Raw genomic sequence first — 15,182 nt, 5'->3', positions numbered from 1 at the left:
ACTTAACGATTGAAGTTGTCGTACATTGCCTTGTACAGCAGCTGCTTAAAAATGCATTTAATAAGAAATACAAACTACTTGCAGTGCAGCAGTTTTCAGTGAAATTATGACAAAAAGAAGATGCTGTGTACTTAGGATGCATAAGGGATAATGCGTGGCTGGCAAACTTGGCGCTGCTTTAAGAAACCATTTCTCGACAGTCTTGTGAAAAGTAATAAGCCAGAAAATGTTACAAACACTTTAGAGTTTTTCTGCTAATTTCCTGTGTCTACAATGTTTTTGTTGTTCTTCTGGCAGAATTGTAAAACTGTCTTAGCCGCTTCGTTGCTTTAAGTCAAAATAAAAATTAAACTCTTCAGCCAAAATAGGTTAAATTGTTTCAAAAAAAAAAGCAACTGTTGGCAATTGCATAAAATCAGTCAAAACTAAAAAACTAAAACTTAGCTGTGTCATCATTGAGACAAAATTTATAGTAGTCCGTATAGTCCGTGAGTGGGTGTGTGTATGATGAAAGACATCAAAGCATTTTGATACAATTATGCATACAAATTGATTGCTAAAAAGCAGTAAATGGCCAAATTTTGAGTGCTTAATATTTTTGATTCCGCAAAAGTTTTGACTACCAGTTGCGACAGTCATGGGTTGATGTGTTCCTAATCTCAAGTGCTTGGCACGATTGTGTATCAACAAGTGTCATTGCTCATCGCACTTCGTTTATATTGCAGCTACGGTATTTGCTTTTTGACAACAACTCGAGGTTGGATGATTTTTTGAACGACGGTACCAGCAGCAGCAGCAGCACTAGCAGTGACTTCATTGAAATATAAATCACGGTAAATTAAACAAAAATCAAAAACTTTCTCTTACCTTAACTGTAAAATTTACCTAAAGAGTTTTGCATGTAGAAAATTTGATTTGATTTGTGCACTGCTGATGTTTATGAAGTTGCTGATAACATGAAACGACGACGAAGTTACCAGCAATAGTGATTTTTTCCCTTTTTCTTTCACAAAAAACTGTATAAAGTTGAAGATTGTAGAGATTATCAAGTGGCATTTAAATTTTATAAATTTTGTTATTTAAAATAATTTTTCATTTTATATAAAACCCAAAACACACACACACACCACGTACTCAAGGGAAAGGTAACGTATGTGTAGAATGCAAAACAATTTGCTTGATAAACTCTTGGTTCCCTTTGAATTGTTTATAATTAAATCATAAAGTTATTACCCTAAATAGGTTTGAAAATTGCTTTTTAAGTTGATCAAGTAATGAAAAAAAGTCTGGTCTATGTCTATTAAAGATGTTTATTTGACCGGCATGAATAAGAAATTAAGCAATGATTACGATTGCAATATGTTGACCTTTTCCGTACATGCTTCATCCTTATGCAGCCGATTAATATTTCGCAATAATGTGCTAAAAGCTCTCGCCGGGTGCTCTTGGGGTAAGGATAAAGAAACTCTGCTGAGCACATACAGTATGGACCCCGCAACTTTGCGAGACGCAATGGAATAACATCCAAATTTGTCAAAACACAGCTTTGCGAATTACAACCGGCTGCCATCGTATGTCGCATGTTGATCATCTTCATGCGGAAGCAAAGGTGCTTCTTGTAAAAGAATACAATCAACTGCTCTCCAAGCAATTTTTACTCGCGTGCCACACAGATGGAAATCCCAATGGCGTCATGGCTAGTAGAGCCCTCCCTCCATGTTGCATCTGTCGATCACTTACCAACTTCAATAATCATATCGACCAATATTGCAATGGAGCTTACATCAGTGAGGTATCAGCAGTATCTTCTTCGAGACCTAGCTTGACTCCCAACAAGGTCCTCAATAGGCCTCCGCCTATCATTTACCAGGATGAACGTGGTCTTCCTCGTGCGGCAAGAACTGTCCTATCTCAATTGAGATCAGGATATAGCTATATGCTTAACAGTTACTTGTCACGTAAAAACGCGCCCATTCCCAATGAGTGCCCAAACTGCAGCTCCACGCCCCATCACGTCGCCCATCTGTTTTCTTGTCCCAATGCACTCACCAATTTAAGTCCAATCGACCTTTGGATTCGTCCTCTTGAGGTAGCTAGGTTTCTTCGGCTGGATCCTGGTTAGTTTCAAATAATACCACCCATTCCTTCATCCCAGTACCACATCCCCACCTATCCATTCCTTTACTCATGTATTTCTCTTGTAATCCTTACATTTCATCTGCTTTCAGGTCCCGGCGGGTTACAACAACAACAACAACAACATTGGAATAATTAACTAATTACAAATAAAACTTTGACACAAAAATCTCATTTTTTTGCATGCTTTAGAAGTCTTTTAAGGAACTGCTTTACTTATAATTACTACTTTAATGCTAATTAACTATAAGTTTAGTAAGATTTTTGTAACACTTATCTGTGTATAATACAGAACCTAGAAAAACTTACGACCTTTAATATCTCAAATTTTTATATTTGTATCAAGAAAACAAGCTAAACAAACAGAAAATTGAAATTTTTGAACGTTGGATCTATCGATTCTGGAATTCTCGAAAATAGACCAACATGCAGAAGATGGATAGATGGAATTAATAATAATCTATAGAGTATATAATCTATAGAGTATATGCATCACTACTTAAAAGAAAATAAAAAAAAAATCAATATGAATGAGAGGATTATGTCCTTCAAAAATTGTTACCATCAAGGATAGTGAACTCATATTTTTTATTGGACTACTTTCAATTTAATTTCAGAAAGTAAAATAGTAATTAACTAAATACTTACTTTTTAACATAGGTTAACATAGATGTAAACACTTTTCGTTTTAAAACGAAATAAACTTGTAAAACAATAACAAATGTATAAAAGTATTATCGTCTTTTATTAAAATTGGTTTCAATTTTTTATTATTGTTTAGCTTTTCCCTTTCCAACAAAATAAAATACCCGTATTCATCAGGAGATTAATGTTTATATTATAACTGTTGATAGATTAATTGTTTATAAACATTACTAATTTCACTTTCTAATAAAGTAAAATTATATACTTGAGTGAGTTTTTATGAAGTTACTAGTCAATGTCAGAAGTTAAAATGAATGAGTAGCTGTCATAGAGAGATTAAATAGGAAACTATAATTTATGTACAATAGATACTATTAACATATGTTAAAAGTTTAATTTAAGAAAAACGTTTGAGATATGTTAAATGATGTAGAAATATTAATAAAATTAATACATTATTTTCTATAGAATTATAGACCAGTTTTCTATTTTTATATAGATAATAGAAATAGAAGTTGATAAGAACATATGCGCCAGTTAAAGCAAAGCACTATGAACATAGAAGAACTCTGACCGTAATCGAATAGAAACTCATCAGCTTTAGAATCAGAGATCAGAATGTCTTCCGTAGAATACGGTATGACATCCTGCTCCTATCCTAGAGCAAAATCATTTAATCACAATAAATCTGACTAGAAATCTAATTCGTGTTTAGAGAGCGAGAGAGTATTGTGTTATCTCATATATTATATCTAAGCGTCCTAGACAAACAACCAGGCAATCAGTTGGCAATGAAGTAATTAGTTTGTTGAAGTAATGAAAACTCATCACTTTATTCAACTAACCATCATATAGAGATAGTAACAGCATAGTTTTGGCTTCTTAGCAGCTAGAGTATAATAGTCAGTCAGAAGCTTTGAAGAAAATTTTACAAAAGTGCAATTATTGGTGCTTAACTATCTGTATACAAACAACTGTAGGTGCCTTTTAGAACTTGAAGTTGTTAAAACAGGCACAAAGCTTAATATGGGATATACATTTTGTACAAGCGAATTATGGAGTTGATCAATAACTCTTACTTAAGAAGTTTTGGAACTATCACGGCTTTTGTATAGCTCTTAATTTCAAAAAAAAAAGTAGTAGGTAATATTCTGAACTATAACTCACATGGCAGTAATAATTTTAATTGCAATAAAAAAAAATTAAAAAGCCTGAAGTCATAGTGATTTTTTTTGGAAAATGTATTTTTGTGGATGGTTAAATGGATTTTTAGTGTGTACACCTTTGTTGATTTTTTCATATACCCATACACCTGTTGTTATTCAAGGTATTACAACATACCAATATTTTAAATGAAGCTTAAGTAGTTTTTAGGTAACATCTTCAATTCAATGAAATCCATTATTTACCATTTACTGCCAATTTTTTCTATACATATTTTAAGTCTTTAAACAAGTTTATTTATATTCAAGTTTTGACGTTCAAATTTTATATTGTGTAACTTTTGGTTAAGTACTTTTTTTATATAAATAGTTTAATAACGTTTAATGGAAAATTACAAACATTTTGAAGTTAATTTAAGATTCATCTACAAGACACATTTCACTCAGGCTTTCATGAAATTAGGTAGCTTACATCAAACATGGGTTAAAGAAAGGGGAAATTTAATGGGTGAGATTGTTGTGTTATATCACTACTTGAACTTTATTAACGATAGGACATTTTTTAGGTTCAACAAACTGAAATTAAAATTTTTACAAAATAATAATATATTACTAATAATAAAAATGATGTAATTATCTTTTGATTTTTTTTTTTATGTTTTAATTTTAATTAATACATTAACTAATTGAGAAGTTAATAAAATATTTCTATCAATATTTATATCCAAATAGATAGGCTGTTATACCTATAATATTCATCTCATCGTTCTAAAGTACCAACTTTTCTTTATGAAGTATGCGTCATAATGTCGAACACATTTTGATCATTAATTGACAAGGTGCAGTGATATTTGTAAAATTACTTTTAAAAGTTTAAACAAAAATATAAATTTTTTATGTTGATTAAATATTAATTAAACTAGCAATAGATAGTTGACCTTGTTAGGATATCAAAAGAACTTTTGTGCTATATTCATATATAAACATTCAAACTTATCGTAAAGGAATGTGCATACGAATTAGATACATGTAATACATTTAACTAGGACCTCACATTCCAGGTCAGCGCGACTACGATTCTGACAGCTGTTCACATATATTTGTTGCTTCAAGAGTTATTTAGTCATGGACGAAACATGGCTCGATAACTACACTCCGATTAAAAATCGTTAATTAGCTGGGTATACCGAAACGATTAACTATATAATATATAAACCGGAAAGGTTATCGCATTATTAAAGTATAATCTTCATCGTTTCTTGAAAAGGCAAAAAATACTTGTTAAAATGTTTGTAACAACAAATGGTAGCTTTGGTTATAGAAATGTATTTAATATATGTATGGTATTTGCTTTAGTTGGAAGTACAAAACATATATTACTATATGCGAAGGGACAGTATCATAAAGCCCATTCATCCAAAGATAACAATATCTACTAATTCATTTTTATTTGCCAATTATTTAAACGGAATGTTAGAGATCATATACTCATAAAATAGTTATTGAAATAGGTAGAACCAGGTGCATCATACCTCACTGAGTAACATTGCAATTTTGTCAACTTATTCATACAACCGCATTTGTACTTCTGTATTCCTTCTGTTGCTTTAGTTTCGACTGTCCAATCTCACAGACTGATTTTAAATATTCCTTGAATCCATCCGGTAAGCAAGATTCTTCATCGACATTGGTTTATAAGGGCCATGGTATGAGGTCGTTGAGCAAAATAATTGATGTTTTCATTACAAATTATGAAATTGAAAGAGAACGAAAAAATAATATGTCGGTTGGTTATAAGAGCCGAGGCTATCAGTGCCACTTAGGCAAAGTAGTGTTATTCAGTTAAAAAATGTTACCATTTGTTTCTTTTTAAAGCTGCATTTTTGTCAAATCCAAAAAGAGACAATTTTGACGAGCTCATGACACTCTACATAACATTTGTCATCCTATGTATGTATAGGTAAGACTATAATCATAGTCTTATATATTTTACATACAAGAAAATAAAAGTTATGTTGAGGTGGATGTATGGTTTTAGTTCCATATCTATTTAAGTCGAATAAAAGCATCGATGGAACAGTAATTATAATAACTGTTCCATTATTTGGCTTATTTATCAAAGCTCGCATCTAGAAAGTATTACTTTTCCTAAACACTAAAATTAGGCTTCACTGATAGAGTTTTAGTTCAAATGAAAAATTGAGCGAGAAACCATAGCCCTTTTTTTATAAGGTGTAGATTTAACAATTTCAAAGGTATAGAAAGAATTATACTTGATGAAGAATAAAGTAATAAAGAAGTCTTGTGTAGCAATATTAAGTCATTTAAGAATATTAATTAGATAGTAAATGTAACATAACTAGTATTCTGAGAGCGTATCGATAAGTTTTAAATAAAAAATAATGTTTAAAGATTTTTGATTCAAACGTTTAAACTAAACTTAAATACATTACAAATAAATTTATGTTTAATTTTTTATTTGCTAGACAAGATATTTATTGACAATATGCAATGGTTCCATTAATTTTAAGTTTAAAAAAAAATGACCAATATGTAAACTGTTATTTTTAGTAAACATTTTTTTTTTTGTTACAGTTATACCGGTAGATGCAAAAGATACAAGATACATTATTTGTGTTAACGTATCTTTCAGTTTGAAAACAACTAAAGAACTCGTTTTAGGAGGTGAAGTTCGGTTGCGTCTGCAGTTTTTAATTTATATTTTTAAAAAGTGTCAAGTTGTCTGAGTTTGATTCATAAGAAACGATGAAAAATCGACGTAAAAGTAATGATTTAAAAATAAATAGTATTTAAAAATATATATAAGTGATCCTAATTAAAAATTTTTTAGAAATTGTTTAGTTTTGCATTTACTTATGAAGTGATTTAAGATTAATCACTTCAATAACAGATAAGTATTTCATCTAATACTTAAGAGTAGACTAAACGGGATAGACGTTTATATGATGAACAGGAATTAAAGTGTTTGAATTAGAAAGGAGTTTCAGAATTTTGAATTCTTGAAGTTTTACTGAAAGATAGTAAAAAGATAAAACGAGCTTGAATGATAAAATACAGACAGTCTGTCATGGTTTTTGTATTCTGATGAAAACTTCGTACCTTACAAGAAACTCGAAAATAATAATATATAAAACTTTCATAAGACCAGAAAGGAGGAAAAATAATTGTTTTTGAAAGAAAATATTTCAGGAAAATAAATTCATATTCGTACAAAAAACAATATGTTATTAAAATAATAAAATAAGGAGATAATGAAGTTAGTAAAATAATGAACATTAAAACAAAAATTCATAAAAATTAATCGGATCTATGACTACTGATAACTATGACTAGTAATGAAAAACTATACAAATTACGAAAGCATCATATACCGGCATATAAAAGAATTTTGAAAGCTTGAAAAATTTAATCTAGAAATCGAAAAAGATAGATGGAATTTGTATTGTAGGTTTAGGTCCTTTATTGTATGTCGACACCAAATTTTATATAATCTTATATTAAATAATTCACCAGAGCAAGATTAAGAATTCTTCTCTAGATTTAGTTCTAGACTTTATTCACAAAGCTTTAAGGGGTTTTGTTTAATCAATAGTGAAACTGGTACAATAGGATTCTTCTGGTCGCAGTACCGGCTGTTGGGCAATTTTCACGTCTACTCTTTAATAATAAAAAAATATTAAATAATTATTTAATAATATTTTCATATTATTATTTTTTATATCTGTTTAGTTAATAAGTTTTTTATAACTATTTTTAAGTAATATTTAGTGAATTATATTTTCCAATTGCTTGTTAATACTGCCGAGTTTTCCTTTTGAACAGTGGTTTCCAACCGATGGTTAAAAATGGTACGTGAATCAGATTTAACAAGTATGGATAAATAGCTTGTAGTTGTAGTTATTGTAGTTATTAGAATATAAGCAAAAAAAATTTCCAAATAATTATATACTTATTTTGTAGCCTTTATAATGTACTTTATACCAGTATATCAATTTACATTATACTAGAGATGCATAATATACATTAAAATAATCATACAGTTCATTATTCTTAATCTTTGTGGACTCTACAAAAAACAAAAATATCATAGTGGTTCATGGTCAAAAAAAAGTTGGGAACCACTGCTTTAGAAGATAGAATAATCAGAGCTTGAAAGAGTAAAGAAAAAGTAAATACGATTATTTAACTGATAAGAGTTATGCTTTAAATTTAATTTATAGCCTTTTCAAGTTGGAATTCAATATCCTATTTTTAAAGAAATTTAAATCTTTAACGAACATAAATTCCCAACAAGAAGGATTTGACAGTTTGTTAATTGGGTTTTAGTTTACACATCCTCCACATATCCCTCATTTACTTACATAGAAAAAGATACTTTAGAGAAATGTACATATGTTGAGAGTACAGGCGGTGGGGTACAAAATTGTTTTTGAGGATTCTATTTTTACGAAGTAGAAATAAAATATTTTTTTTATAATAAATAAAATAAATATTTAGTGGAATCCTAATATTCTGCCAACCAATAATTTTTGCTTATTTAAATTAACAAATAACAATAAGAGTATTTTTAATTTCAAAATTACGGAAGAATACAATGACATCATAGAATTAAACTTATTAATCTTATTACACTAGTGTAATAAGGGCATTCCTATCCTATACATATATTTTTTATAAAGGAAGTAGCCTGAATTGCAGAATGGCCTACTGGATATTCATCTCAGTAGCAATACCGATAGTCACTTTGTATTTTTGACAGGGTAAAATCAAAATCTGTCTAACCTGATAGCGCTTTTAAGTATTACACAGTTTCCTATTTCAACTCAAAAAGAAACTCGCTGAGATCTCTTTGACTATAATCTTCAAACTCGAAAGAGACATTAACAGGTCATGGACAACTTATCTTATACTATAATTTTACAGAGGGATATACACTATCATCAAAACTAATTCAGAAATTTTTAGACAATTTTTAGAACATCAGAGTTGGAAAATAAATTTTTTTATTTCTAAACCGGGCTGTTATATCTGGTTGAAAATTGAAAATAAGGAACAGGAGTGAGAACAAATGACCCAATATTAAAAACATTAATAACATAAAACATAAAAATATAAACTTTATAAATACGCCTGAGAATCTTCATAATGTAATATCAGAATTGAGTTCGGAACATATTAGACACGATGATAGATAATGAATTGGGTGATTATGTACAAGAAAACGCAAATATGTTCATAATCAGTTCTAAACTCTTCTAAAAACCGACAAAAAGAAAGAAAGTATCTCGAAAAAAGTTATCAGAATATGTGCTTAATAGTGTAGGTCAACGTCAAGCATAATAATTCCTTTTCTTAGCAAATGTAATAAAGCAGGGTGGATTAAGGATTCTCTTTGGCGATTATATACGTTACTGTAATTTTAGATATTATTCAAGCTAATGTATTCTGACACTGGTGTCTGTCGACGTACATTTTCTGAGTATCTTGTTCTGAACATACAAAAGTTTCGTTACTTAAGTGGCGTTGGTTTGCCTATATTTAAACTCTGGAATCACAACGCCCAAAGTGTGCTAATATTTATACGAAGACTATACGAAGACTTAACAATAATTATATTGTTCATTGTTATATTATACATACAATAATTGCATTGTATATGTAAAAATAAGTATAATAGTCAAGTAATTATTATATATCCTTTTTTTTTAATATTTAATAGATGTACGTATCTAATAAATTGTGGATGGAGTAAGGAACTATCAATAACTTCCAACTTTTTTTTTATGCTTTTATAAACAAAAGTAAAAATTTATTAAATTTCTATTTCAGTAACCCAAAAAAATCTTTAAAATTTTGCTTTTACTTAAATTTTAAAATTTGTACGTTAAATAGGAAAATCTTGAAATATTGGGTTTAAATTTTGGATGCAGTTACCAAAAACAAAAAAAAAGGAACCATTGTATATGAAAATGTGTGAAAAGTGCATTTCACCAAGTTTAACAACAATGAGATCGCTTATCAGTGCGCCTAATTTACGACATTGATAATGGCCAGATTGAACGCATGTTAATCCGCATTGCAGCAGCAGAAGCAGCAGTCAATGTTGTCGCTTACGGCTTATTGTCGCTTCTGACCTTAAATTATGCACCAACGTGCAACAGACAACATCAACATCAACAGCAACAATTTTAAGCAATTTTTGACAGTGAATTGTATGCATTAAAGGGTAAATGCATATACTATAAGGTTGCACTTACCTTGAATCAAATTTTTTTCCATCCGTCAATGTACCGGTGTAATGCATGGTGAGTGTGTCACCTGTCTTAGATTTTTGGTCACATACTTCAGGTACACTAACAACGTCAACTTTGAGGTCGTCGCAATGAACGCCCAACACCAAAAGGCACGCAGCAATAAGAACGGATGATTTGAACATTTCTGAAAGAAAAACCATAAATTTTAATAAAATTTACTAAAAATATATAATTTATTAATTTATTTAATTGTGTAGGTGAGCTGAAAAATTTTACCAAATATAATAGAAAATGCCACTTAAGGAAAAAGAAAGCATTTTTATGGCTAAAAATAAATTTGGTTTCAGATATTAAAAATTTTTAAAAATTTTTTCATTTCATACTTTTTAAATTACCAAATATTGTACAATTAATGATTTACCTTTCTCCACATAAAAGGCAATAAATTCATAATCATCAAAAAGAAGAATATAAATTTTATGATATATAAAAAAAAAGTTCAAACAATTTATCAATATGAGATAATAATTTTTAGTTTTCTAAGAAATCATGAATTGATAAAAATGAGCAAAACTAATAATGACGCTTTCACTCTGAAATTGCGGGTGAAATTTTAATTTAAGTATAAATCATTCGCCGTATAATTAGCGTAAAAATTATAAATTAAATATTAATTAAATGACAATTCAAAACAACAATTTGAAATGCTTTAGTTAATTGTATCGTATCGTCAGAGATTCAATTTATCAAGTTAAGCTAAATTAGAGAGTTATGTTACTCATTCAATAAGATACATTGGCAAAGTAAAATCATATGAATAATTCGAGAATTGTATAAGATATTGATATCAAGTAATTGATATGCAGAAAACTACAATTTAAGGATATAATACGAGTTTAAGTCAAAATTCAACCATCAATATCAGACTAAAACTCTACTATTTTTTTGTTATACCCAATAATTAGTTTTGAAATTAATATAATTAATATGTTGCAACCTTACTCGCTATATGTAGGAAATTTTTTTTAAAAGGAGGCTTTAATTATTTCAACTATTATTTCTTATTATTGTTTTTTCTTCTTCTTTATTATTACTAATTATTATTTTGTGACATCATTTTGAAATTTATAATACATAGGAGCGTCTGAGACATTACATCTTGGAGACCCATTTTTTCCCATTGTTTCGATCATTTCAAACTGTATTGTACGAGTGTTCTCCCTATTTTGATGTCAGTTTGTCTAACGAGACTAATAATTTTAAGCACCTCCACAAAAGTTGATCAGTGGTATCAGAATACACGATCGTGGTGATCAGACAGCAGGGGGGTTTTTTTTTCAAGATGAATTTGTATTATCAAAAAACTTTATTCTATAAGTTTTTAGTTGTTCAGAAGCGTGACAAATAACATCACTTTGTTGCAACCAAAATCTACACTGTGTGTATGCACTTTTAAAACAAAATTCAAAATCGATTAGCCAATATCGGGCATCATTAACGTGGACTTTTCTTTTTCGATATATGGCACGTAAACCCTAAATACGAGTATAACTCATAAATCCGACACAAAATATTATATCTTTTAAAAGGTGTTGGTATATGATGATACCAAATGTTACCTCTTGACAAAATCACCAATGTAAAACTGAGCCCCATTGCTCAAGCGCTATATACATTTATTATAGAGCATCAATTTTGAAAATAAATTTCAAATGTTCAAGTTAAGATGGTATAAAATAATGAATAAAAACAGCTGTTAGTTGTCAAAATAGTTATCACTTGGTTGTATTTTTAATTTAAAAATCAACTATAAAATAAACATCCTTTGGATACCAGCGGATTAATCAAAGAAACAATAAAAAACATTTTTAAGAAATTCCAATATATAACCTTCTCTTTCAAAATGAGTAACTATTTCAAACGATAAGGTTTTAAATAACTATTTTAAATTGATAACGTTAAAATAATAAATGTGAAACTAGAACTTTAAAACTAGAACTTTCTTTAGAAAAAAATTTAATTTTAAAATTTAGCAAATTAACAAAACTCCAGAAAAATGTGCGAACATAAAAGTCAAGTCTAGCTTTGGGTCAGTTGGTTATTAAGCAGTGCTGACTCTGAGCTTCAAATTTGACAGGGCACGAGTTCGATTCGTGGTACTTGCGAGTTCGATTACAATAATGAATAATGGAAATAATTAAATACAAGCATTATTTCCAAGACCACTGATGATGGGTCTTTGGCAATACTTGAAACAGCTGTATGGCCAGCGAAAAATTCAATTAATTAAAATAATATAAAAAAGAATTTTTGTTGTTGTAGTTCACTACTTTTCGAAAAGCTCTTCATTTTTAAATTCTTTAATTTAATTAAAGTTGCTATTCTTTATACAATTAAGACTTTAACTAACGATTGAACATATCAGGTAACCATCACCAAAAGAATTGGTTCTTTCATAGCTGACATTAGCTGGAATAAAGCTAAAATTGCTGTCAGGTATACTGATGTAACATTTTACCGGTGTTCCCATTTCATTAAAATTGGACTGTTTGAAATTTAGAAACAGTTGTTTGTGTGAAGAAACAATGCAATATTTTTTGGGACGCTGGCTGATTCTTAAATAACATTTGGTACTATTAATGAAAAAAGCTGTAGGAAAACTCTTCAAAAATAGTATAGAATATATTTTAAAATAAAATTCTAATATTATTAAAAAATAATTAAAACAAACATTAGAATTGACCTTACCATAATAATAATTTTATCTCAATGAATAATAACAAAAGAAGAAGCACTAGTAACAATTTTGTGGTAGAATTGGACTAGTGCTGACAATTAAGAGTTCCAGATGGAAACCCACTTTGGGTGATAATTTCATTTTTATAATTGTTTTTTTTTTTTGTTTTAGTTTTGATTTTAATTTTTTAACGTTAAAATTAAATGCTTTCGAATTTATTTTTATTAAAAATTCTGAAAAAAATAATCTCACCACGAAATTAATTGATGTTAAAAAAATAAAAAGAAAGCAGGGGGAAAATAAGTAGAATTATATATATCTTTCGAAAATCTATACAGTATATATATATATATTTTTTTTTTTTAAATGATGGTAGAGAAATAGTTAATTGAACGTTGGGGAAAAAACATAGTTAATTTTTATACTCACATTTTAAATATTTTGATAAGCAATTGAAATATATATCTGTTTCTTTAATTTTATTTTTTTTTTAAAATCTGGTTATAACAGTTTTAAAATATAATAAAAACAAATCTGAGACAGAAAAAAAGGAGCGACCGATATACGTTTATTTTTTATAGAACTGTCAAATGAAATATTTTTTTTTATTTATTTATCGACTTAAAATGCGTATTAATGAATAACTATTAAAAATAACTAGTTGCCTCACATAAACTAGTAGAATTTCTACTAGTTTTAATGAAGAGAGTTCAGTTTTGGTACTAGTTTTTTTATTTTTTGAAAATTGTGTTAGTGGACTTCCAAAACTTGATATGTAAACTGTGTATTTGTAAATTTAATACATAAAAATAAATAAAAATATTACAACTTTAATATAAAATAAATAAAAATATTAACAATAACATGTTTATATAAAGTATGATTATAAAAATTATAAAAACTCGCTTAATTGAATCAAATTTAATTTAATTTTTTACTAACTTTTAACCAAGTACTTAGGGTTTAAATAGTCACTGTCTAGAATTTTTAACATTTCACTTGATGAAAACCGATTTGAACCTTACTATAATTACTTTTTTAATGGATTCTACTTCAATTAACTCGTTGTATTACATATTTACATAATATACTATCATTATAAAGTAGTATTATTAACAATACAATCATTAACACATTAGAAAAATGCACAAATCTTTATGTAATTAATTTAAATCAATTTTTTTTTCATGATACAAGTACTTCATTATTCCATCAATTTAAATTATTATATGATATATTTCATATTATATATTAATTATTATTAATAAAAAATTAATAATAGAGCTACAGTACTATAAGACATGATTATAAGACTAATGCTTTATTTTTTGTACACAGCAGATCATCCATCTACTGAAGAAGGTATAATGAGTAAATTCGTAGAAGACGTACCGATTTTATATATTAAGAGTATTAAAGTCTACCATAATATGGTTCTATTTATATTCTATTTATTGTACACAGTAAACCGTCCACAAACCGAAGGAGTTATAATAAATACATCCGCAGATGGCACAGTGATTTTTTTCTATTCCATTGAGATGGTATCTTCAAAACTACAGATGAATCTTGATAATTTCGTTAATGAAAGAATCAATATAAAAGAAACCAAGTCCATCTAAGTTAAATTAACCACTAAAAATACTACAATATTTGTTCATATGTTTCAATAAATGCCTAGACAGTAAAGACAAAACACTTGGCTATTCAATTGCATAGTAAATTGACCCGGAGAATTTTGGAACAGAGACCTTTGGCATATTTAAATAGCTTATTCGAAGCATATACCAAAAAACTGGCGAAAGCCTTAGATCATACATAGGCCAGAAACTAAAAATTTACTAGGGAGAGGTTTTCAGAAAAAATGCTGGATCTATGATACTTTCATTTACCATTCAATCATCTCATAATGTATAAATAATGAATAAAAAGCACTTATGTCAAGCTCAAATTGTTATTTTAAATTTAATCAAGTAAATTGATGAACAATAATGTCTTAATATTGAATAGAAATATTTACATATGTAGTTCTTTCCTTCATTTTGGGTTTGGGAGGATGGATTTTTAGCCTCTTAATAAACACCTCTTCCCATTCACTGGATGATCGTACAGACTTTACAGCATGTATTACAAGACTTTTCTAATTTAAATACAAGCATACATTGTGACCGAAAGGTTTTCGGAAGTTCTCATTTAAAATTCGCGCGCTGTATATTTTTCGATATT

At 28.5% G+C, this 15,182-nt stretch overlaps 2 protein-coding genes across 3 annotated transcripts in view; one reads left to right on the top strand and one right to left on the bottom strand.

Annotated features, from left to right (window-relative positions):
• Positions 1–15,182, top strand: part of LOC119682289 (zinc finger FYVE domain-containing protein 9-like) — a 225,511-nt gene that overhangs the window by 178,077 nt on the left and 32,252 nt on the right. The gene's annotated exons all lie outside the window — the stretch shown is intronic.
• LOC119682296 (FK506-binding protein 2-like) overlaps positions 1–15,182 on the bottom strand; it is a 204,481-nt gene that overhangs the window by 161,232 nt on the left and 28,067 nt on the right. The window contains exons 1-2 of one of the 2 annotated variants that reach the window (XM_038095705.1): positions 11,839–11,927; positions 10,223–10,403 (exon numbers count right to left, since the gene is read on the bottom strand). The exons of the other annotated variant lie outside the window; for it this stretch is intronic. Of the exons in view, the coding sequence (XP_037951633.1) occupies positions 10,223–10,403; positions 11,839–11,875 (218 nt within the window). The 5' untranslated portion in view covers positions 11,876–11,927. Of the gene's footprint in view, positions 1–10,222; positions 10,404–11,838; positions 11,928–15,182 lie in introns of those variants that run through there. 2 annotated transcript variants of the gene reach the window in all.

This window comes from Teleopsis dalmanni, chromosome 2 (assembly GCF_002237135.1).
Source record: "Teleopsis dalmanni isolate 2A chromosome 2, ASM223713v2, whole genome shotgun sequence".
NCBI classification, from domain to species: Eukaryota; Metazoa; Arthropoda; class Insecta; order Diptera; family Diopsidae; genus Teleopsis; species Teleopsis dalmanni.
This window is presented reverse-complemented; position numbering and strand designations above follow the sequence as displayed.